Genomic DNA, 23,988 nt, shown 5'->3' with positions numbered 1-23,988 from the left:
TCCAAGACCCAACCCTCAGCCTATCAACTCCAGCAACACTCCTTCCTCTACCACCCCTAATGCTAGACCTTTCCCTCACTCCCCCGCCCGCCTTCCCCTCCTTCCCCACCCTCAAAATAGCCCTCCTCTCTCCCTTAGACCCCCTCATACATGATCTTATCTTGCCATCAAAGCCTACAGCCACAACTCCACAAGAATGCAAACAATGACAGTAATAAAGCAACAACAGGAAAAGAAAGGTACAAGTAAAGTAGATGGAATAATCGCGAAAAAAGTCTACCCCACAAATTAATACTACGTCAAGCGATGTACTAATTTGGAACACAACTACTCAACAATCTCCAAACAAAGCAGCCAGACACTACTACCCACACAAGCAACAGGAACGATGCAAAAAAGTGAAATAGAAGCCGTAACAAGAGACAAGGACACGACAGCGAAATAATATACAGGAAATCAAAAACTGACTGAAGTGGCTAAATGCCTAAAAGTGTAGATGTCACCAGTACGCCTGCTAGCTGCTGGTTCCATCAATTTGATGTCAAAAATCATTGCCGGAGTAAGGTCGCTAGTAAAATAACTGCTGGTACATTTATGGAGTATCGCTGGAGAGTCGCCGGAGTAACATCAGAGAGCCTTCTACAATCTTGTCGAGATCTAGACGTCTTCTGACCCGAACCACCTATTTGACCTAACAATTTTGCCATAGGTGAAACCCCTCCCAGTTGCTAGGGTCGAGTCGATGAGAATCGTAGTTCCATCGGCGACCGGAGTGACAGAACAAGAAGGGAATTTAGGGGGGGAAGGGGAAGGGACGAGTACAAAAAGGAACTGGGATGGGAGAGAGGTTTAACCTTACCTTTTTTGGCTCAATCGACGCCGTCTCCTGCGTCAGAAGTTGCCGGTCAGTCGGGACGGAGCGTGAAAGTGAGCGTTAAATGTTAAAGGTGACCGTTGGAGAGAGAGCGTTTCACAAAAAGGGTCCTCAGATTCATATTAAGTTTGTAAAAAATAATGGAGTTCCTCGAAATTTTTTTTTAATCAAATTAATCTTTATTTTGTTGGTGAGATTCTATTTTACATCTTTAATGTAAGTCTTTGTCAATCAACTCTTTGAATTTTTTCTGTTTGGGCTTTCCCATCGAAGATAGTTACAACAATGATTTAATGGTGACTGAATGATGGTATGAAGAAAGAATGAAGGAGAATGTGTGAAAAGAAAACTGGTGGAGGGATTTTGCTGGAGAAACGTGCGGCATTGAAAAACTAAAAAGAAACAATATTGCTTAGAATTAAAAAGAAAAAAAGAATTTACAGAACTTGAATGAAGAAGAAGGCGACTAAGAAAAGGGGGGAGTGGGGTGTTGCTTTTTCTTTTTTTTTTTTTTTCAAATTAAAAATTTTTATTATTAGAAATTATATTAACTAGATTGCTAAGAATTTACAGATGAAGAAGAAAATGGCTAAGAGAGGGGGGAGGGAGGGGGCGTTGCTTTTCTTTTTTCTTTTTTAATTAAAATTTGTTATTATTAGAAATTGTATTAATGAAATAAAATTATGTGTAATTTTTTTTAATAAAAATAATGTGTTATCTAATATTCTATTCATGGTCCTAAGGAAAGTGTATAATGGTTTCCTTTCCACATCAACACTTTATGTCTGACAAGTATAAATTTTGAATAATTTAAATATTGAATAAGTACAGATCTAAATTGAAAGTTCTAAGTAAAATTTTGAAATAAATTCAAAAATCTATGATGACTTAAGTCTTAAATTAATCTTGTCTACCCACGTTCTCTCTCAAAGAATTTACATGTTGGGGATCTTGACTTAGGCCACAAAGTTATTACTTGCTTTGTTTATTTTTATTTGTTCTAACTTGATTCTGCACATTTTTTAATTAAGTAGCCGATAATTTTATCATGTCAGTCCTTGAACTAAGTGATAAATTAGAATAATTTAGGAACTAAGTAATTAATTATTTCGTGATTTTTTAAAGTGAATAAATAAAAAGTGATGTTCAATTTTAGTACATTAGATAAATAAAAGTGAACGAAAGGAGTAATAACTTGTGTCATTTATATAGGAAACTAAAAATGGCAAAACATATTTCCTCTGTTTTAAAAAGAATGATCTGTTTTTTTTTTTACTATGTTCAAAAAAGAATGATGCTTTCCTTTTTTGGCAATACTTTCATTTCAACTTTTCACATGACATGTTTAAGATCACAACATTAAAAGACATTTTGGTACTTTTTTCACAATTTTAATTTAAGACCACAAGATTTAAAAATTTCTTTATTTGCTTAACCTCCGTGTCAAGTCAAAATAGGTAATTCTTTTTAAAACAAAGGAAGTAAATATTATTTCCTCCATTTTAGTTTATGTGGTGTCGTTTATTTAAGTCTGATATATAAAAAAACATTTAAAAAAATAAGAAAGAAAGGGAACAGTTTAGAAGCTTGTGGTCTAAAACAAATCTTAAAAATTTGTATCTATTACTCTCTCAGTCTCAATTTATTTGAGTGAGTTCGACTTGGCATAGAGTTTACAAAGAAAATCTTTTGAAATTTGTGGTTTAAATATGTCTAAGATATTTGTGTGACTATAAATCATTTTATCGAGAATAAAATAAATATTTTAAAATTAAACTGTTCAGTCTCAATTTATGTGAGTGAGTTCGACTTGACATAGAGTTTACAAAGAAATTTTTTTAAAATTTATGATCTAAATATATCTATGATATTTGTGTGATTATAAATTATTTCATTAAAAATAAAATAAATACTTTTAAATTAAACTGTTGCTAAATATAAAAATATGAAGTGGGTTTTATACATGAAGATAATGGAAGTAATTATTTCATTAAAGGCTGAAAGGAAAATTTTAAAATGTGTTTCTAATTATAAAAATGTGAAATTCTTTTGAGACGCTAAAAAGAAAAATGCGTGACAGAGTACTAATATTTTTATGGTTATCGCCTGATTGGTCATTGCGAGTATTTTACATGTAGATAGTGTTTTTGACTTTTCTTGTTCATTTTTGCAATCCAACTTGTTCATTTTTGCAATCCAATTGTATTTTCTCTTTTAACTCTTGCAATTTTGCTTAGAAACACAAATTCTGGCAAAGCGTAAACTGTAACTATATTGGCTTAATTCATCTGTTACGATTTAAAAATGAGTTATAATGATATTTATCGTGATGAATCATGATAAGTAAATCAATCATCTAAATAGATAAAGAAAAAAAATAGATAATAACATAATTTAAATACAAAACTTTTAGAGTGAAGTCAAGTCAATACGAAACATAATTAAAATAAGATCTCAAGGAAATCTCATAAACTTCCAAAATTTAGTATCAAAGTATAAGAGCATCCAGTATATAACAGAGTACATAACAAAATTTGAGATACATGTCTTTCTCTGAAAATAAAATAAAGACATGAAGTAAGATAAAAGAAGGTCCAGAGTCTGCTCTTAAAACCCTATAGCACCCAATACCTCAAGCACCACTTCAAAATTCGCAAGAAAGCAGCCATCATGTCCGATACTCGTACTCAAATCCGCACCAAAGGGCACAGTAAGGGTAGTATAGTCTATTTGTACTCACTAGGTATCATAGGCCGACTGAGGAAAGTAGGAAATAAGATAAGTAAAATAACTATGAGCAAAAAAGTCCCAAACGAAAGCTAACACCGTCTCTACTAACAATTCTAATATATGAATATACAAAAATGGCAACAACAGGAATATATGTGTGTGTGTATATATATATATGTGTGTGTGCGTATATATATATATATATATATATATATACAATTCTAATATATGAATATACAAAAATGGCAACAACAGAAATATATGTGTGTGTGTGTATATATATATGTGTGTGTGCGTATATATATATATATAGAGAGAGAGAGAGAGGGATATATATATATATATATATATATATATATGAAATTATACAGAAACTAAGCATAAGCCAAGAATACTAAGAAAAATCAAGCAAGATGTGTATGCAAATGCAATGTGGATGAGGTGAATGATGAAAGTCATTGCATGACTTTTCGTATACACTCATCGAGCTCGTAGCTATCAAGTAGGACCTATGGAGGGTTCGCAATCCATATACTATATCTCAATCTCAATCTCAACTCATCTCACCTCTTCGGCTCGTGTTCACGAAGAGGGTTTTCATAAAAGTCTCATTTTCTTTCAAAAAAGTCTCAATATGATGATATTAATATGCACGTAAGATATCATTAATATCATATTAACCCCTAACTCAGATATTTTATCATGATAAGGTATCATATCTAGGATAAACGCATTTAGATACACAATAAGGTCAATGATGTTAAATAAAGCCCCACAAGGGCAACACACAAGATCAAATATCACAAACCAACCACAACATAATATAGTTATTTTTCTCAACCCATAGCATGCTTAACTTATTCATTAACTACTCAACTCAATTTGAAAGAAGTTAAGTCATAACCTACCTCAAAATGACAGAATTCTAGTCTAAAGTGCTTCAACTTGGAGTTTTTCCCTCAAGAAGAGCCTTAGAATCAACTATAACATTCAGATAGAATCTATGCGTTAAAAAAAAACTGACAATGCCCATATTACCCATATTTGGGCTTGATCAAACAAATTCAAAAAATGAGTTTGAAAGCGAAAAAGGGCAAACTGATTTTTTTCTAAAACACATTTTTCAAGGTTAAAGGAATCTGCAGGAGAAAATTCACACGAAAACGAATTAAAACTAAGTTCAAATCAAAGAAAAATCATTTTTCAAGCTTTACCGCAAAAACTGTCAAAATCAATCAAACATCGAAAGGGTAAAAACGGAATCTTATTTGAAAATCATAATCCTCAAGTGAATAGGATTCTATGGGTGAAAATTCAAAGAAAGTCGAGTAAGAATTGGAGCTCAAATCAAAGAAATACCAAATTTACAATTTGGAGGAAAACCACCTCCAAAAATCCTCTTTAATTTGAAATCTTTGATTTAAAAGAATTTTGATAATAAAATTGATAGGAAAGATTTAAAATGGAGATAGAAACTTACCCACACGAACTTATGCAAGAAATCTTCTCCAAAATCTCCCTCTCAAGTCACTAATATGATAAAAAGAAAAAGGGTGAAAATCAGAAAAAAGGAGATAAAATTCCAAAATCGGGTTGTTTTCAACAAAGAAGAGGGGTGTTGACTGTGTCTTGACTGCACCAATAATTTTTAAAAACTTATTTTTGACCCTCGTGACTTATCTGAAACTCTATAAATATGAAACAATAGTGCAAATTGATCATAAAACACGTTTCAGATCCAATAGAATCATCGAATTTATGAAAACATAATTGTTTTCACAAAATTAACCCCCATGACCCCTTTTGGTCAAAGTATGTTATTTTTTAAACGAATGATCAAAATATAAATAAAGGCTCCGAATCCGAACCAACCACACTACCAACTCAAAATCGGCATTCTGGATTAGCTGGCGTAGTTCATTTTTCTATGCGGCACTCAAATTAAAAAATATTGACTGATGTCAACTATTGGCTCTTAAAGCCTCAAAATAATCTCAAACTCAACGAAAGCCTTCCCGAAGGCCTTGGAAACGGTGTCAATCATCTACATAATCCAAAATCAACATGTAACAACTACGAGGAAGGATAAAATAGTCAAAATATTTCGGGACATTACATCATTTATTGAATTTGCTTTAATAGTGTTGATTTGATTTTGATTTGGAATAGGTCAAACAATCAGATCGCAGAAATTGGAAATTGTGGCTAGACAAGGACCTTGCTTTCCAAATCCTAATACTCCAACATCCGAGTCCAACCAACTTCGGAATTGGGATCAAGTTAGAGTTCGTTCGATCAATAAAAAACATAAAGCTCAACGTGTTCCTTTTGATAATGAAGTTAATAGTGATCACGGTTACAATACTGTGAAGATAGGTCTTGGCACACCACGACAGGACTTTTACTTAATGGTGGATACTGGTAGCAAATCGACTTGGGTGCATTGCAAATCCTGCACCAAAGGTTGCAAATCAGACAAACCTCTCTTTGATCCTTCAAAACGATCGACGTATACAAATAATACTGCTACGTGCAATGGTCCATTTAGTGTTCATTATGTAGATAAATCATCTATAAGTGGCACTTGGGGATGTGATACTCTTACTGGAGATGATCATGATCTTGGTGCAATAATGAATTTTCGATTTGGTTGTGGCCAAGAAATTGACGGTGACTTTGGTGATGCATTTGGAGTATTTGGACTTGGCAAAGGAGAATCCTCTGTAACGTCTCAAATTGGTTCAGCAATGAAAATGTTCAGTTATTATATACCACCAAGAAGTGACCTAAATGGAAATTTATATTTTGGGAATGAAGCCAGGGAAAATTCCAACACTTGTTCAAACCAATTTACACCATTGGTAAAAGATGATTTAGTGAATTACTATGTTGATCTAGTTGGTATAAGTGTAGCGGGAAAAAAACTCAAACGTATCATCGACAATATTCACTTCTCGAGGGACAATTATAGACAGTGGAACGGTCATCACTCGATTGCCACAAATGGTATACTCTGCACTTCGTAATGCTTTTAGGCAGTCCATGTTGACTTATACATTATTAGACGAAGACGATGAGCTCCTGGATACTTGCTACAGCTTAGAGGGAATTGAACAATTTTTGTTGCCAGAAATTAAATTCCATTTTGGACAAGGAAGTACTATTGATGTGACTTTGACATACCAGGGAAAAATATGGACTCCACATGATAATAAAAGATCAATAATGTGCTTGGCTTTTGCTTCAACAAAGGGAGTCACCATTATTGGTAACGTCCAACAGCGTGGATTCAATGTGATTTATGATTTGGAAGGGCAAAGAATTGGATTCGGCACTAAATGTGCTTAGCTAGCTCATCAGAGCCAGAGCCAATTTTCTTTTTTCATGCTTCAGCATTACTATCATATATAATAACCATTGTAGTGCTTTTTAATTGTTGTATAATAATAGCAGCGTAATTAAGCAACTTGTTATTACTATTGTTGTGTTATACATAAGAGGGACTCAGTTTTTCTATTGCAGACAATGGTATATTAGAAATTAGAATCAATTGAAAAGAAGTTTATTGGAACTTCAACCTCAAATTGAATCATAAATGTTTAAGAGATGGAACGGGATGGGTAGGAGAATCATACCAATTTGGGGTGTGTTTGGTACAAATGCTAGAAAATTGTTTTAAAAGTAAGTGAATTTCTTACTTATTTTTTTCACTATTGGTACATACATTAAAAGAAAATTGTCTTAAGAGCATATATAGGAAAACACTATGAATAGGGGATGAGCTGGGGTGGGGGTAGAAATTGGGGTGGTGGGGTTAGGGTCGTCATGGGTGGGAGAAAAGTCTAGAGGTTGAGCTAGGATTTCTACTGAGGGGGTTCAAAATCTAAAGAAAAACTCATCGAAGGAGGTTTCACATCTATAATATATACGTAGAAATCATTTTAATCATGTATTAATAGTATAATTTTTCATCGAAGAGGCTTCGAACGAACCCCTATTACTAGGTTGGCTCCATCTCAGAAAACAATGAACTTGGAAGGATGCTTAGACCAAAAAAATTATAGTATAACTCATCAATCACATGTCGGTTATTCAGACTGTTTTTAGAATAAATTAACCGAAGATTTGAACAAAAATCGATCGATTCAGACGGTTTATTTAAAACTAGTGAGATTTGTCGCGCTTCGAGTGATTTTAAAATAAATTAGTTAATTTTTTAAAAATACATTTTTTGATTTTTAATTATATTAGTTGACTGAATTCTATTTTTTGAGTTAGTTGAAAGAAAACAATGTGAGCTCAATAGACATTATTTGATTCTAGTTCAAATGTTTATTTAATAGATAGTATAACTTTTAATTTGGGGATCTAAATGAAAAATTCAGAGAAATTTAAAAAGTTGTCTATGTATTAACTATTCAGCCTAAATTAAATTCATTGTTGATCTTGACTTTCGTTATCGCTTTTGATTGCTATCAGAAATGAATTAGCTTCTAAAAAATGAAACAAAATAAAATCATTATATTTAGTTCTTTTTCACTAATTTGCTCCAGAAAAGAGAGAGAAGAAGAAGTAGAGAAAAAACCTGCACATAAAGCTTTGTTAATTGTAAAGTAACCTATAGATTCACAAAAAGAAATTAATATAACTTTATTTTAGATAAAAGAATAAATTTGATAAATATACATCCAAAGAAGAAATAACCGCTTAAATGAAATTTGACTTACTGCATGAATTGCTATCACCACAATATATTTTCTGAAAATACTAATCATTTTAAAAGAATGCAAAAATGATAAAATTTAAATAGAAAAAATAGAGTGCAGTCATGTTTCATATAAACGATTCAATGAAAACCTTCTATAGTGATAAATTGGTCATCAAAGAGCCAATTGAGGACCTTATTTAACAATGAATGTTAATACTTGGAGTCTTTAATAATTTGATAAATGAAAACACAAATAATTCATGACTCTTTAATATATCCTTTGAAGGCCAAAAAATAAAATATTTTAACCTTATTAGTAACTCATGTATTCAATGCATTAAATACCATTAATAAATATAATCTTTCAAGAGAATCAAAAATATTGTACCATATTGTGGTTTCATTTGTATGAGTTAAGCAGCGGGAACTCAAAAGTTTTAGCGTAATTTTTAGAATTCAAAAAGTCGTAAATTTGGTCTTTACTGTAATTATATGATTGTTATTTAATCTATAATTAATTAGATATTTTATAATAATAAAGAAGAAATAGTCAAAAAAGGAGAAAAAAGATAAATGAAAATGATGACCTTAAAAATATATCACATTATCAAATGCCTAACCTTCCTTTATATATACTATATATAGAGAAAGATATTTAGATAGAAAAGTAGAGATTTAATATAAATAAAAAATATGAGTCTAATTAAATGCATCATTCTTAATAGTTTTCACCAAAATATTTGATATTTTCATCTTTAGAAAAAACAACACTTTCATTTTTTAACTTTTAATTTAACACCTTTCGACTTTTAGGATTTAGTATAATATGTGTCACGACCTGAAGCCACCCCATAGTCACAGCAACGGTGCTTACGGTCATAGGTGACCACAAGCTAACCCATGAGCTGGTACCTGCTGTGAGCACCGAATACACTGGAAATAAAACATGTACACAGAAAATAAACTAATAAGGCCAAAATCAATCTAAATACTGAAAGCGTAATTCAATCACAAGTATGTAAATGTCTAATATCAATACTGAAAACAAAATTGATAATACTGATAAACTGACTAGCTGTCTAACTGACTATCTGAATGTCTGAAAGCCTCTAAATTGATTGAGGAGTTGATGGGACAGGCCCCAACTAACTCCAACTGACTAACTGAAAAGAAATGCAGAAATAACTGAATAAACATAACAGGCCCTCGATATATGAGGACTCACCACTGTTGCTGCTGCTAAACTGCTGGACTGTCTAAGTACAATTGGGAAACTGAGCATCCGAACCTATGATATAAGACATCATAGCGCAAAGAAGAGTATACGGTCAATACTTTGAATGTACTGGTATATGAGATGAGGTTAGACTGATATATATGGGTTAACTGTGTATAAAATAATAATTAACTGAATAGTATGAGATAACATAGTAAGCATGCCTGAAAACTAAAATACTGAGAATGCAAGACTAAGCATATATATATATATATCATAAATGATCTGTAAATTAAAATACTGAAATCTGATAACTGAATGATTGGTAATCTGTATGATTTGGTCTAGCAAACTTAAACTGAATTCTGGACTGAATACTACACTGAGACTGTGGGAGGTATCATCTAACCGACATGCCCCAATCTAAGCTAATCAGGGTCCAACCTGTAACCCCAGTTGGAAGGATGTCAGTAACGTGCCATGGGTACTAAATCTGACTGTGTGGATCCACTAAACTGGTGTCTTGAAGGACCAGGGTCTCAAGCCTAAACTGACGGGTGACCCCTGAGAAGAAGCCAAGTCTAATTGACGAGTGACTCCTCATATCCTATGCTGGCTATGTAGTTTTGAAATATAGGGACTGCTACTAACGACTCTGCCTAACTGATGGAGAATCCACCATCCCTGCATTCGCTCAGTGCTAAATCCTATTCCCAACTGAACTAACACTGATTACTAGACTGAGCTAAGCTTAACTGAACAAACAAAGGTTTATAATATTTGACTGAATGATCATGCTAATGCTTTATCTAAAATCATTCTGAAGATACTGAAATTATGTAAACAATTAGGTATCAGGTGTTCATAACCAACCAACACTGTCTGGAAATAACAATGATGACATATAAAGCTTTAAAAATCATAGTAGGGGATTATTGCTCAAAACCTAACATTTAGACATATCATCAAACACACGAGAGTCATGAATTTAAGCATGGGAATTGGTAAAGCATGTGGTAATTTACAATACTAAAACCATGAACTAAGAATTTCAATGTGAAGATTTCAATATTCAAAGCATGTAATGGTTCATTCTACTTGAAACACTTATAATCATAACTTGAAAATAATTTATCAAGATATTCATGGATATAATTCAACTAAATCATGTAAAATTCATAATTTAAGTATAAAAAGGGATTCTTGGACTCCATGGGTGAAAAAGGCCCATGGATGAACATCACACATACCTTAGACAATTAAGGTTGAAAGTGAAGCAACAATCTTGATGTTTTCTTGAATGTTCTTGGATTGGAGAACTTGAATTCTTTGTTTCCTTGGAGAGAAAGTAATGTAATTTGATAATCTTGGGGGAGGAGAGAGTTTGTTTTTGAGAGAAATTTGAAGAAGATGGGCAAATAATGTCCTAACTGGTTTTATAATTCATGATTTGACGAATTGGGTTGAGGGAAAAAGACAAAATTTTCCTCCAAAAATTAAATTCGTAATTGAAGTGCGTTTTACATGCTTACCACGACACGGTGTACTTGCCATCTCTATAAGCACCATGACGCAGTCCTACCGCGATGAGCTGCTGGAATCGTGATCCAAACAAGACCCAATCCTCATTCGAAAAATTCAAAACTTCTTCGAAGCATGCTCCTTATACCCCTGAACATGAATTAACTAAAAAAAGTACCATTTCAAGGTTGAAAAGATCAATTTAAAAATCCACAAAGTTAAGAGGCCCTACAATGATTAAGTCCCTAACTCTTAGTGAAATTTTCAGGATTTAAGCCTCTTATGCATGCTACTAGGAGCTGAATTGAGCTATGAATAATACGGTGTATTACAATATGATATGATTATTATTTACTATTAAATTGATTAGATGTTTAATGACATTTTTGTTTAGTATATGGATAAAATGATAATCTAACTTCTCAAAATATTTAATACAAATGTCATATTGAACTTTATAGGTGTTATGAAACAAAAATCATATCAAATTCATAAGTTGGGATTAAAAAATCTTGTTAATTTGATGCTACTTTAATGCCGTATTAACTTTGAAAAAAATACTCAAGCTTATATGTAATTCAACAGAAGTTAATGAAAAACAAAAGATACAAGAAAAAGGCTACATAACCCAGTTCAATCAATAGCGATATCTACATGTTCCATTCAAACAATATACTTTATTCAAGCATTAATCAACCTAAACAATAAAAAAAATAAGTATATTTTGATGGCCTAAAAGAAAAATTTTCTCAATATTGAGCATTTCGCCTTACATATAGAAAATATAAAAGGTTTGGGATCACATTCACACCTCCAAAACATATATAGAAATTACAAAATTTACAACAAAAGAAATTGATAGTTAGACGAAAAATAGAAGAAGCGGTTACACTAAAAAAACTTCAGAAGAATTGACTTTGACGTTGAGCTTGATTTCTTACTCTTTTATATCCACTTTATCATTTGCTTTGACACAGTTCCTACTATAAAAAATGAAAAAGAAAATATTAGTTGTTCTTAATATTATATTATAGTAAATTATAGTTATAGTAAAACAAAAAAAGAGGAGTGAACCTTTGGTGGCAATAAAAAAAATGAAGCATATATGCACAATGCGCTTAATCTAGTGAAGATACGAACCAGTCTTTCTATTTTTGTTTGGAGAAACTACCAAAGCAAAAAAACTTTCATTTGGATATACAAAGTCATCAATGAATGATTGAACTTTCATGACACATCATCTATGATTGCAGATGACAAAAACAATAAATTCTACTTTCGACAAAGAAGTAAAAAGATCCTAAGAATAATATATGAACACAAAATTTTTTTACTATCCAACGATTTTTGATGCGAAAAAAAATAATCACCAGCTGCCACACAAAACTGAGAAAATAACATATACTTCTCAACTAAACAGATGGTAGTAATACACAACTCTGAGCGTCATCAACAGATGAATTGTTGGTAATATCTACAACTCAAAATGGCCAAAACTTGAAGAAATGACTCTTTTCTGTATGTAACTCTAATTGTATACCGACCCTTCAACTTTAGCATGTCAATGTCAGAAACCACAATATTTAACTACTATGGCTTTTTGGGCTTGTCCTCCGCAAAGCAATAATTACATTGTGTATTGGATTAGAATCAAAACGATGTATCCAACAAAGCAACAATTAATTAATCAACATCAAGATATGTTGATGTTATACCTAACCATTATAAAGGTGTGTATTGTACCCATTTGGATGACATAAGGAAAACATGAAGATGAATAAAAATATTCAATAGGAAAAAGCTATGCGACCAGTAGACATATATGAAAGATCTATTTCATTTATTGTTCCATTTAACATGTCATAAAAGACGAGGAAAGCCAAATCAAAGTGCTGCCATTAAGTGGACTTGAAGACGGCAAAGAACATCCAATCTTTACGACTCTGCTTGGACGTTATTTTTCATCGGAGATTTGGTAATCAGCTCATAGTCTGAAATGAGTAGTCGCACGACTTCTCTATAAATTTGAAATAGAATTTGCAGGAGACTAATAGTGATCACTACAACCAACAAAACCGACCCCAAAATTGTCTTCATAAATAAATTATTGACTATGGTTTTTGCACTTTCAAAACTGTAAAAAAGAGACCCAAAAGAACTAAAAAAGACATGAGTAATTAAGAGGATATAAATATAAAATAAATATTAATTTTTATTAGATTAAATTGTGAAAAAAATTCCAAAAAAGAAGAAAAAAGATAAATGTCAATGGAGGCCATAGAGGAGTGCCACATCACCTCCTCTATTTCTAGAATTTTGGTGCGGAAATAACCGTTGAGTCAATCGTGTTTTCTATTTCCCTAATTTTGTCGCTAAAATAACTGACTGAGTATGTCTTTTTTTTCTATTTTCCAATTTTTGGTGCCAAACTGACCCAGAAAATTAAATGATTTCTTCATATATTTTTTTTCACAAAAAATGATTGAGTTGGTTGGTTCAAAAGAAAATCAATTTGATTGCTTGTTTAGTAGTTGTGTGAATTCAATCTGACAAATAATTTGAGACCGTTTTGTAATTTTACTAAAATTTTGAGTTTCTTTTACAAATGTTAAACCGTAATCTCTGAAGGCATTTCTGTTAAATGTATTAGAATGCAAATCTTAAAGCTCATTCAAAGAAGAAGTCCAAACACATTGTTATCAAAAAATAGATTGTGAATTTGTAACATCTTATTTTTGTATGTGTGTGTTTTTCTGTTCTCTTCTAACTGGTGAACTTATTTGAGAGTTTTTCAATTCTCTTTTAACAGATGAGTTAATTTAGTAGAATTGAATTCTCATTCAACTCACCAGTAATTCTACTCTTGAAACATCTTTAGTTCCTCACCTATATAAACCACTCCATTTATGAACAAAAGAAATACCAACAAAGTAAAAGAAAAACATCTCCTTTCTTCCTTTGTCCTTTATTTTGGATAATAGTTTTGAGCAACCTCCAAACATCTAGCCGCGAGTGCATGTGTTTGGATGTAGTTGTAGAACCTTGGAGAGCGACTAGCTAGAAAGTTTGCATCGGAATCAATCCGAAATTACTTTCAAGGTGGCGGCTTGTCACGACACAATATTTGTGACTATTCTTTTAGTATTATTAACTAGTAAAATTATCCTCGATTCACGTGATGTTAGTGCTTATTTTATAAATTTGTTATTAATTAAAAATAAAACATATTTTTACCACTATAGTTCTTTTAGTAATTCTTTTTAAATGTCTACTTCGTAAAATGTAATAAAAAAGGCATTGCTAATTATATTAGGTTTTGTTCATCTCCTAAATATACGTAAATATTGTTAGCTCCCTATATTTATGTTTTTCTATTTTAATAATGACAAACTAATAAGTGGAAATTTGTAGGATATTGAAGATCTCTAATGATGGAAGGATATCTCGCACAAAGGATATTAAAGATCTCTAATGATGGGAGAATATCTAGCACAAAGGCAAGGAATATCCTCTCAAAGAGGACGGTGCTAAAAGTGGAGTCACATCAATTAAGAATCTTGCTGGACAAGGCAACAAGAAACACATCAACTAAAGATCTCATTGAACAAGGCAATCAAAGAATAATTAAACATACCTCACGGCAAGACTAAAGGAAAGGAGATTACACCCTCCACATGGACATATCTGATATGGACATGTATGGCCATGAGAAAGAAAGATCAAATTGAGTATGGACATATCTGATATGGACATACCATAAGGTGCAAACTCTTTCAATCATGGAATCAACTCAAATTATTGAGAAGAAACCCCTTGGATTTCCTCATGAAGAAAAGAAGCAGATGCAGCAGAAGACTATAAAAGCCAAAATGAAGGACAGAATACACTACGCAACTTCAAAAAAAAACTTTAAAGTGTCTCAATCTTAATTTCATAAAACTTTGTACTTATTAGTTTACAATAGTTATAGAAAGAATAGGATCAAATCAACTTTATACTACAAATTGAGGCCGTGTCACAAGATCTGAAGAACAAAATAAGTCTTTGAAACTTGTTTATCATTTTTGTACTCGAGCCCGACTTCGAAAGATCTAAGAAAACTTTGAAACTCAAGGGGCCTGGAAGTAGACATCACTTTGGTGTTCCGAACTATGATAAATCTTCGTGTACTTACTTTAAGTTGATTATTTACTTATCTATTTATTTAAATTTAATCTATTTTGTGAAGTGTGTTGATTTTCAGACAAGTCGACTGTGAAGGATCAATAGTCGACCCACAGAAATTTTAAATTTATCTACCCCTTTTAAATTTCAATTGGTATCAGAGCAAGTCTCACTAATAGTGTTTCTTAACCGCATGTGATCAAAGATCAAATGGTAAACTACCAAATTCCCAATGCTCTTATTCAAGATGGTTATTTCTCCACAAGACCACCATACTTCAATGAATAACACTACTCTTATTGGAAGAACATATCCAGAATCTTTGTCCAATTAAATAACTTTCAAGCATGGGTTGTTATCAATAAGGGACCAAAACTAATCCCAGGACTCAAGGAAAAGTAGAAGGAAAAGGACAAAGACAAAAAATTGAGCAGTACTGATATAGAAGACCTCGAGAACTTTGAAGTCACTAAAGAACAACAAGAGGCAATTCAAACTAATGCATGAGATATAAGTTTACTTCTTTGTGCAGCAAGCGAAGAAGAATATGACAAGATATCAACCTGCAAGGCTACAAAAGAAATATGAAACAAATTGGAGGTAGCTTATGAAGGAACTACCAAAGTCAAAATGTCAAAGATTGTTTCCCTAGTCAATGAGTATGAGCAATTTAAGAAGGACGAAAATGAGAACATTGAAGCAATGTTTGCTAGATTTAGAAGAATTGTATGTGATCTAAAATCATTGGGAATGATCTATTCACGCAACCAGCAATTCCAGAAATAGGTTAGAAGTCTCTCAAAAGTATGGAAAGCTAAAGCTACTATTCTGGAAGATGGAGACCTTCACAAAAAGACGTATGATGATTTGCGAGGTAATATCATTGCATATGAATGAAATTACATTAATAGGTACAACAAGGAAGAAAAGAAGAAACCCGTAGCCTTTAACACTGTACCAACTGAAGAGGAGGCTTTTTTAGAATGAGACAATATTGAAGGAATGGCTCTCATAAATCGATGAGTAAGGAAAATCATGAAGCAGAGACAACAAAGATCCCAAGGAGTCAGAAACAATGATTCCACGAGAAATGATGATCGTTGCTATCACTATGGAAGGCCAGGCCACTTTAAGCAAAAATGTCCAAAATTAAGAAGAATATCGTCTAGAAATAATCTAAATTTTAGAGATTAGAGTGATGAATGAAACTAAGGAAGAGGCAGAAGCAACCAACATGTGCTTCATGGCAAAAGGTAAATTGAGCGAGGTAAGGCCACATGACTTTCATAATTGTAAAATTCTTGAATCTAATTTAGATATAATAACTGATGAGCTTCAAAAAGTTATAGATGAATAGAATAAACTAGCTCAAGAGAATAAAAATTGGAAAGCTCGACTTAAATAAAAACTCAAAGAGGAACAAAAAAACTGTCAAGTTAAAATTGAAGCACGTCAAATTGAAATTGACTTGCTTTAACAAGAGCTTGATGATGTAAGAATACAATTGAATAACTTACAAAAATCACTGAGTGACAGTTTTGTGAGATCAAATTCTTTTAAAACCAACTCAAGTTCCTCATCAAATTATTTAAATTAGCCAAGATCTATTTCTCCTCTCGAGGACGTGTCTGTTATATCTGTGAACAAAAAAGGGCATAAATCTTACAGTTGTAGGCAAATGCCTAAAAATATGTGGGTTTGGAAGCCTAACGAGAGAACATCTAATTCGCAATGATCCAAGACCACTTGGGTACCTAAACAAAATTAATTTTCTTACTTTGTAGGAACATGCCCGCAAAAGCTATAAAAAGGGAATGTGGGTCATCGATAGTGGATGTTCCAGACATATGACCAGAACAAAAGAAAATTTTTGTGCTCTAAAGAAAATAGAAGAAGGATCAGTCAGATTCGGTGATAATACTAGAGGCTACTTCATCGGAGTTGGTTCAATAAAGCTCAACTCCTCATGTAAAAGAGACATCTCTCTCATTGATGAACGTGTTGATAATATTTATATCTTAAATAGTCCTGACTTTTCTACCTTAACCTGCCTTACTGTGCAAACCAATAACACTTGGTTATGACATAGAAAACTTGGGTATGCCAATATGCATATCATTGAGAAACTGTCCAGACTGGAACTGGTGAAGGTCTACCAAAACTCAAGTTTGAGAATGATCATATCTATGATGCCTTCCAATTAGGTAAACAGACCCAAACATCATTCAAAGTCAAAGACATTGTCTCTACTACCAAACCCCTTTAAATAACCTATATGGATCTGTTTGGCGCCACCAAAACTGCAAGTATTGATGGAAAAAGATATGTTTTCATTATAGTTGATGATTATTACCATTTTACTTGGGTGATATTTCTGCTCAAAATCATGGGGCTTTCACAAACTTTGAGATTTTTGGTAGAAAAGTACAGAGAGAACATGGACACTTCATCACCTATGTTTACAGTAATCACGAAGGAGAATTTGAAATAAAGATTTTGAGGAATACTGTGCTCAGAATGGATTCTATCAGAACTTCTCATCACCTCTATCTCCTCAACAAAATAATATGGTGGAGCGAAAGAATCAGTCTCTCCAAGAAAATGCTAGGATCACACTGTTAAAACACAATCTCTTAGATCACTTTTGGGCAGAGGCATTAAGCATAACATGTCACATCATTAATAGATGCCTCATCAGACCCATTCTTAAGAAGATGCCTTATGAGTTGTAGAGAGGGAAGAAAAATATTAGCTACTTTCATCCCCTTGGATGCAAGTGTTTTATCCACAATAACGATAAGAATAACTTAGGAAAATTTGATCCACAAAGTAATGAAGGTATTTTTCTTAGGTAGTCTCCCAACAGTTGAGCTTACAGGGCTTACAATAAAAGAACGTTATGTGTTGAGGAATCTATGCATATTTTATTTGATGAAACTAACCACCCTTCTATGAGGGGCTTTCATGCAAAAAAGGCTCTTTCCAAGACTTATTTTGTCATTTAGACAAAAGTCTTGAAAAAATTGCCATATACCCACTTAAATCCACCTCATCATCCAATCTTTTCAATTTAACAAATTCACCCACAAGTTTTTAATAATACACTTCAACCCACTTCATCATCCAAAATTATATAATACAAAAATATCTAGGTTTCAAAAAATAATTAAAAAAATAAATCCAAAATCTTAAACTAGAAAGTTCATTTCCCTCCAAAAATCTCAGATTCAAGCTCGATTCTGACATTATTTTTTGGTGATTATCTCTAAATCAGTCCACAAACATCATAAACTTGTCCATTGCATCCATTATTACCCTATTTGTTTGCTATATTCTCAAACACACTTTCCACCATTATTAAAAAGTCACTCACATTACTCAAAACCTTTTAAGAAAGTACATTACAGTAGCTCAGGCGACTCCAAGTTTATTTCTCTATTCCATAAACCCAATGATCGTTGATTTGAAGCAAAATTTGCAATATCATGGTTTTTGTACGGATATATGCCCAGTTATCAACCGGTCATCATCAGTCATCGACCGTGCATATATCTTGACATAGACTATCAACATAATTGACCATCGGCGAAAGCCTAATTCTAGGATGTCTATTGCAGAATTTGTTCTGGTTTCTGATGATTTCATGGGATAATGGAAGGAGAATCCCAAATATTAGAAATGGAAATCTTTTACCAAGGTGACACTAGCCATTGTTGTTCATTGCAACTGTTCATACGATGATTTGGTTGCAAGCATAATGGAGAACGAGGATCTAGATTGCATATTAAGCGATGCGATGATTAGTTATCTAATGCATTCGAGGAAAAAGGTGCATCATACGATCATAATAATAATATACGTGTGTTGTTGTACATGATAGATATTGATGCAAATGGTTTAGTCCTATTTTAAGGATAAATATAGTTGAGAGGCCCTTTGAAGAATCATTGAATTCATCACCACCCCCACCTCGGTGTCCGATAGTTGACGATGATTTGAATGATTATGATAACGATGGCGATCATCCAATTAATATGGAAGATAATTCTATGCATATGATGCACATTTCATCGGACTCACAAGATGTAGTAGAAGATTGTGGAACGGGATTACAACCAAGACATTCCTTCATTGATGGAACCAATTTCTATCGTTATCAAATATTCACTGATAAGAAAGAGCTCAAAATGCTACTACACGGAGCAACGGTACGACAATCTTTTAAATATTTTAAGGAGAAGAGCTACACCAAATTGTTGAAGATGAAATTTGTATCTCATGGTTGTGGTTGGTTGTTGTAGGAAAAGAAGTATGAATCCTCAAACATATCTCTCATAAACAAGTATGTTGGGTTCCACACGTTCGATGTTGAACACGCCATGGGTAGGCATAAGAGAATCTCATCCGAGATGATTGCTTCACTATGTGTAAATCATTTTTGGGATGGTAAGGGTCCAAGCATAAAAGAAATTGAAAACATGCCTCCTAGAAGAATAACCTCACACCCCATCAGATGAGTTCCCCCAAGACATTACGATCTCCTATTGTTAAGGAATGATTTTGACCACCTTTTCCATGGCATGGGTCAAGACCGCATCTACTTAGAGCGTAACTCCATCAAATTTCTTATTTCTTAAGGGAAATTCTAGAGAGGCTAGGAATGAAAGGCCCAGCTACATCACCCCCCCAGCATCACCCTAAAATTAGTTTAAGTTTTTATTTCATTTTATGTTTATAAGTTATTGTACGTGTTCATTGCAGAAGAAGTTTTCTTGGTAGGATTGTTGTTAGAAGAAAACTTCTTGTTTTTTGCCTTTTTTGTTGTTTGATGATGGAAAATGTATGTACTCTAATGAACAAAATGAATATAAGTATTTCAGTTTCTAAATTATGTTTTCCCTTTTTTTATGATTGTTGTTTTTTGTGTTGGTTATTCTTCCTTACAACTAATTTTTCAAATATTTATTTCTTGTTCAACGAATACAACTGTAGATTGGCTTGATTAAATTCACGAAGAGTAAAAAATGATTTGATAATAAATCCAGATCACATATATAGTGTATCATCGATCTTGGATACTGTCACTTTTCGACAAAACATATAGGTCGATCGTAGACCATATGAATCAATGGAACATCAGTAGCTTGTAGTTTGAAAGAAAATAATTAAATTAAAAAAGTTTAAATAGATAATCACATAATTTGGGGTTGGTGAAAGAAAATAATTAAATTAAAAAAGATTTAAACAGATAATCACATGTTTTGGGGATGATGAAAGAAAATAATTAAATTAAAAAAGTTTAAATGCATAATCACATGATTTGGGGGTAGTTATATGTAACGCCCCGAGTCTAGTACCCCAGACGCTACACGATGCTCATAATCTCAAAGGACCACAAGCTAACCCTTAACTGATACCTATAACTGAGCACTACATAATATACTATAAAATGCAAAAAACTGGCAGAAACTTTCCATAAGGTTTAAAACTAAAATACAACTGAATAAAGTATCCAAAATACTAAAGCTACTGTCTGAACATCTAGTCTGAAAGCCTCTAAACTGTCTGAATAAGGAGTTGATGGGACAATTCCCCAACTAACTCCGTCTACTAAAATATTGAATCTAGAAATATAATGAAATAATAAAACATCCTCAAATGATGAGGACTCACTGCTAAGTCTACTGCTGCTGGCTGAATCTAAACTGCTAAGGGTGCTCTGGGTCTCGTGCTTTTGAACCTATGGTACAAAACACCATAGCACAGAAAAGTAAGCGTCAGTTCATAAGAATATACTGGTACGCTATATGAGGTAAGGCTAAATGCAAAGGCCCATATGCATGAACTATAGATGACTGAATAACATGAGTTAACTGAATGAAGATACATTCATGGATGCATAAACTATAACTAAAATTGTAGTAACACTGAATACTGAGCTCTAAAAACTGGATTACAGATAACTGGGTTTACTGATAACTTCTATCTGAGTTTACTGATACTAAAATCTGGTGACTAGGTCTACTAATACTAAAATCTGAGATCAAGCCCATCTAGCGGGTGATCCTTGAATCTGCTGATGCTGGTATTTATTAACTGTATTTGAGATCAAGCCTATCTAGAGGGTGATCTCTAAATCTATCGATAATGAATATGATTTACTGAAAATGAGATCATGCCTATCTAACGGGTGATCTCTGAATCTCTGGAACTATCTAAGTTCTTTATTAGGTTGATTACTGTATTAGAAAGTCCTGATTTCTGTATAGCTAAACTGAGTTCTATTACTGAGACTGAATCTGAAACTGAGACTGTGGGAGGTAATCATCTAACTGACATGCCCTGAATCTAAACTAATAGGGTCCAACCTGTAACCCCAGCTGGAAGGGTGTCAGTATCGTGCCACGAGTAAAGACTATTCTATGGTCAAGCCTATCTAATGGGTGACACTAAATAGAAAGTCAAGCATAATCTAACACGTGAATCATGGGAGGTAAACAAGCCTTAATCTAATGGATGACTCCTCATCCTGCACTGGCTACACAGTTCTGGAGTATAGGGACTGCTACTAACAACTCTGTCTCTCTAATGGGGAAGCTGTCATCCCTGCCCTCGGTCGGTGCTGAATCCTACTCCTAACTGAATAGACTCTAAACTGATTCTTAGACTGTACTGTACTGAATTGAATCTTTTACTGATCATACTAATTAACTGAGCTGAACTGAATCTACTAAGTTCCGTTGACTGACGAAATACTACTGAATTCTATTATCTGACTGAATGCTAATGAGTTCTGAACTGAATACTTAAATACTATTGATGTATGAACTGCATACTGAGCTGGAATAGACTTCTACTAAGATCACTGAGTCTTTCTAAGTTCTGTAACTGAGTAAGTTCTACTAATCATGGCACGACTGGGATTATCTTGAAAATTGACACTGGCTTTAGACATTTAGCTAAATTGTCGGGTATTAAATATCCCCATGACTCGATAGCATAAAAATAAATAGGACATGACAATTCTTGAATACTTGTCAATGGTCAACAACTCACAATACAATCAATGAGGCAGTTCATCAAGAACTAGGAAGTCATAAACTTGTACATGAATAGGCATGCATACTAACATATCATAATTCTTTCACTAAGACCTTTCAACAAACACTTAGCATGCATTAACTTTTACATAAAAGGGGATTTCATATTAATATGCTATAATGGCACTATCTTCTTCACATAAACCTTTTATCAAACATATGGGGAGCATGCTTTGATTATATAACAATTTCTACATCTAATTAACATGGTTCCATAAATCAACATGCAACTTGAAGGGTTTATCACAAAAATTATGCTAATCATCACATACTAGGACTAAATCATGAAACTTACAATCTAGAACATGAATCAAAACTCAACAATAACATGAACATGAATTTCAACTCACATAAATCATAAAAACTCATAAATATATAATATTTATAATTTTAAAAAGATTCTTCAACTTTTTGGGTGGAAGGAACCTAAAAATCAATATCTAACATACCTCAAAATCTTGAATCTTGAAAGATAACTAACATTTTCTTGAACATTCTTGGATTAGGAAACACAGATCTGGATGTTTTCTTGATGGTTCTTGAACTTTAATTTCTTAATTTCTTGAAGAAGGGTTTGAATCTTGTTCTTAAGAATTAATCTAGAGAGAAACCCTAATCTTGATATTGGGGATAAATGAGGAGTTATGAGCTCTAGTCTGATATAAATAGGTGTTAAAAAGGGGTAGAAAAAGACCCAAAAGCCCTTTTAAAAATGGCTTTAAATTGCTTAAATGGGATCTGCGATTGCTTGGGTGGCGATCCATCGCTGGCTCGATGGTCTATCGTCCTGCCCGTCGCGCCTTGGTAGAACACAGGTTCACTGCCTCAGTTGTGAAGGCTTATACGACGGTCTGTCGCTAGCTCAACAGTTTGTCGACATGTACATCACACTTTGTCCAGAAGATAGGGTTACTGCCTCAGTTGCGATGGCTTGGGCGATGGTCCGTCGCTAGCGCGATGGTCCATCGGCTTTCCCCTCGCTCCTAGGCAGTTCGGATAGTTCTCTGTAAAACGTCCATAACTTTTTACCCCGATACCAAATTTTGATGAAATTGGTATCGTTGGAAAGCTAATTCAATTTAACACATGATAATAAGTCAAAATTAGGGAAATTCTAGCTGATTTAAAAATATTCACTTAGGAAGTCATCCCTAATTCTTCTAGAGACTAAATTATACTTTAAAGAAAGTTCGGGGTATCACATTAAACAAATAATCTTGAATTGCTGGTGACACTTAATAGACTATCATCAATTTTGACCCATGTCAAATCCATGTAAAACTATACTTGTTCTTTGAGTGACCATCGATTCCTTTGGTCTACGAGACTTACACTGTAGGGTGTGCATCGATTGATCTCTAGATCATTTGTAGATCACATAGATCTATGTACACGGTTATAGACCCTTACTTGGACGTTGTTTAAAAATGAATAAATAAATAACAAATAAATAAATTGTGGGTTTCTAGACATATGAAGGAGTTTAAACAAGTCACATAATAATATTAGAGCTTATACAAATTAGGGATGGTGAGTTAAGGAGTGTGTGGATATATAGTGGTTGAACAAACAATATCCTAAGAGTAATGTTAATCAAATCACAAGTATGTTTTGAGGATGTTGATTGTTCAACCACTACCCATCCACGTACTCTTTTGATTTGGGGGTGGTGATT

General features: G+C 33.1%; 1 protein-coding gene across 1 annotated transcript; it reads left to right on the top strand.

The window, feature by feature from the left end:
* The first annotated feature begins 480 nt into the window (after window positions 1-480).
* On the top strand, window positions 481-6,952 carry LOC107878669 (aspartyl protease AED1-like). Its single transcript, XM_047410436.1, is given in 4 exon segments — window positions 481-621; window positions 710-818; window positions 5,774-6,531; window positions 6,533-6,952. Coding segments are annotated over 4 exon segments (1,428 nt in total).
* Window positions 6,953-23,988: the final 17,036 nt, after the last annotated feature.

Source organism: Capsicum annuum, chromosome 1 (assembly GCF_002878395.1).
Source record: "Capsicum annuum cultivar UCD-10X-F1 chromosome 1, UCD10Xv1.1, whole genome shotgun sequence".
Taxonomy (NCBI): domain Eukaryota; kingdom Viridiplantae; phylum Streptophyta; class Magnoliopsida; order Solanales; family Solanaceae; genus Capsicum; species Capsicum annuum.
The sequence above is the reverse complement of the archived record's forward strand: the minus strand, read 5'-3'. Positions and strand labels throughout refer to the sequence as shown.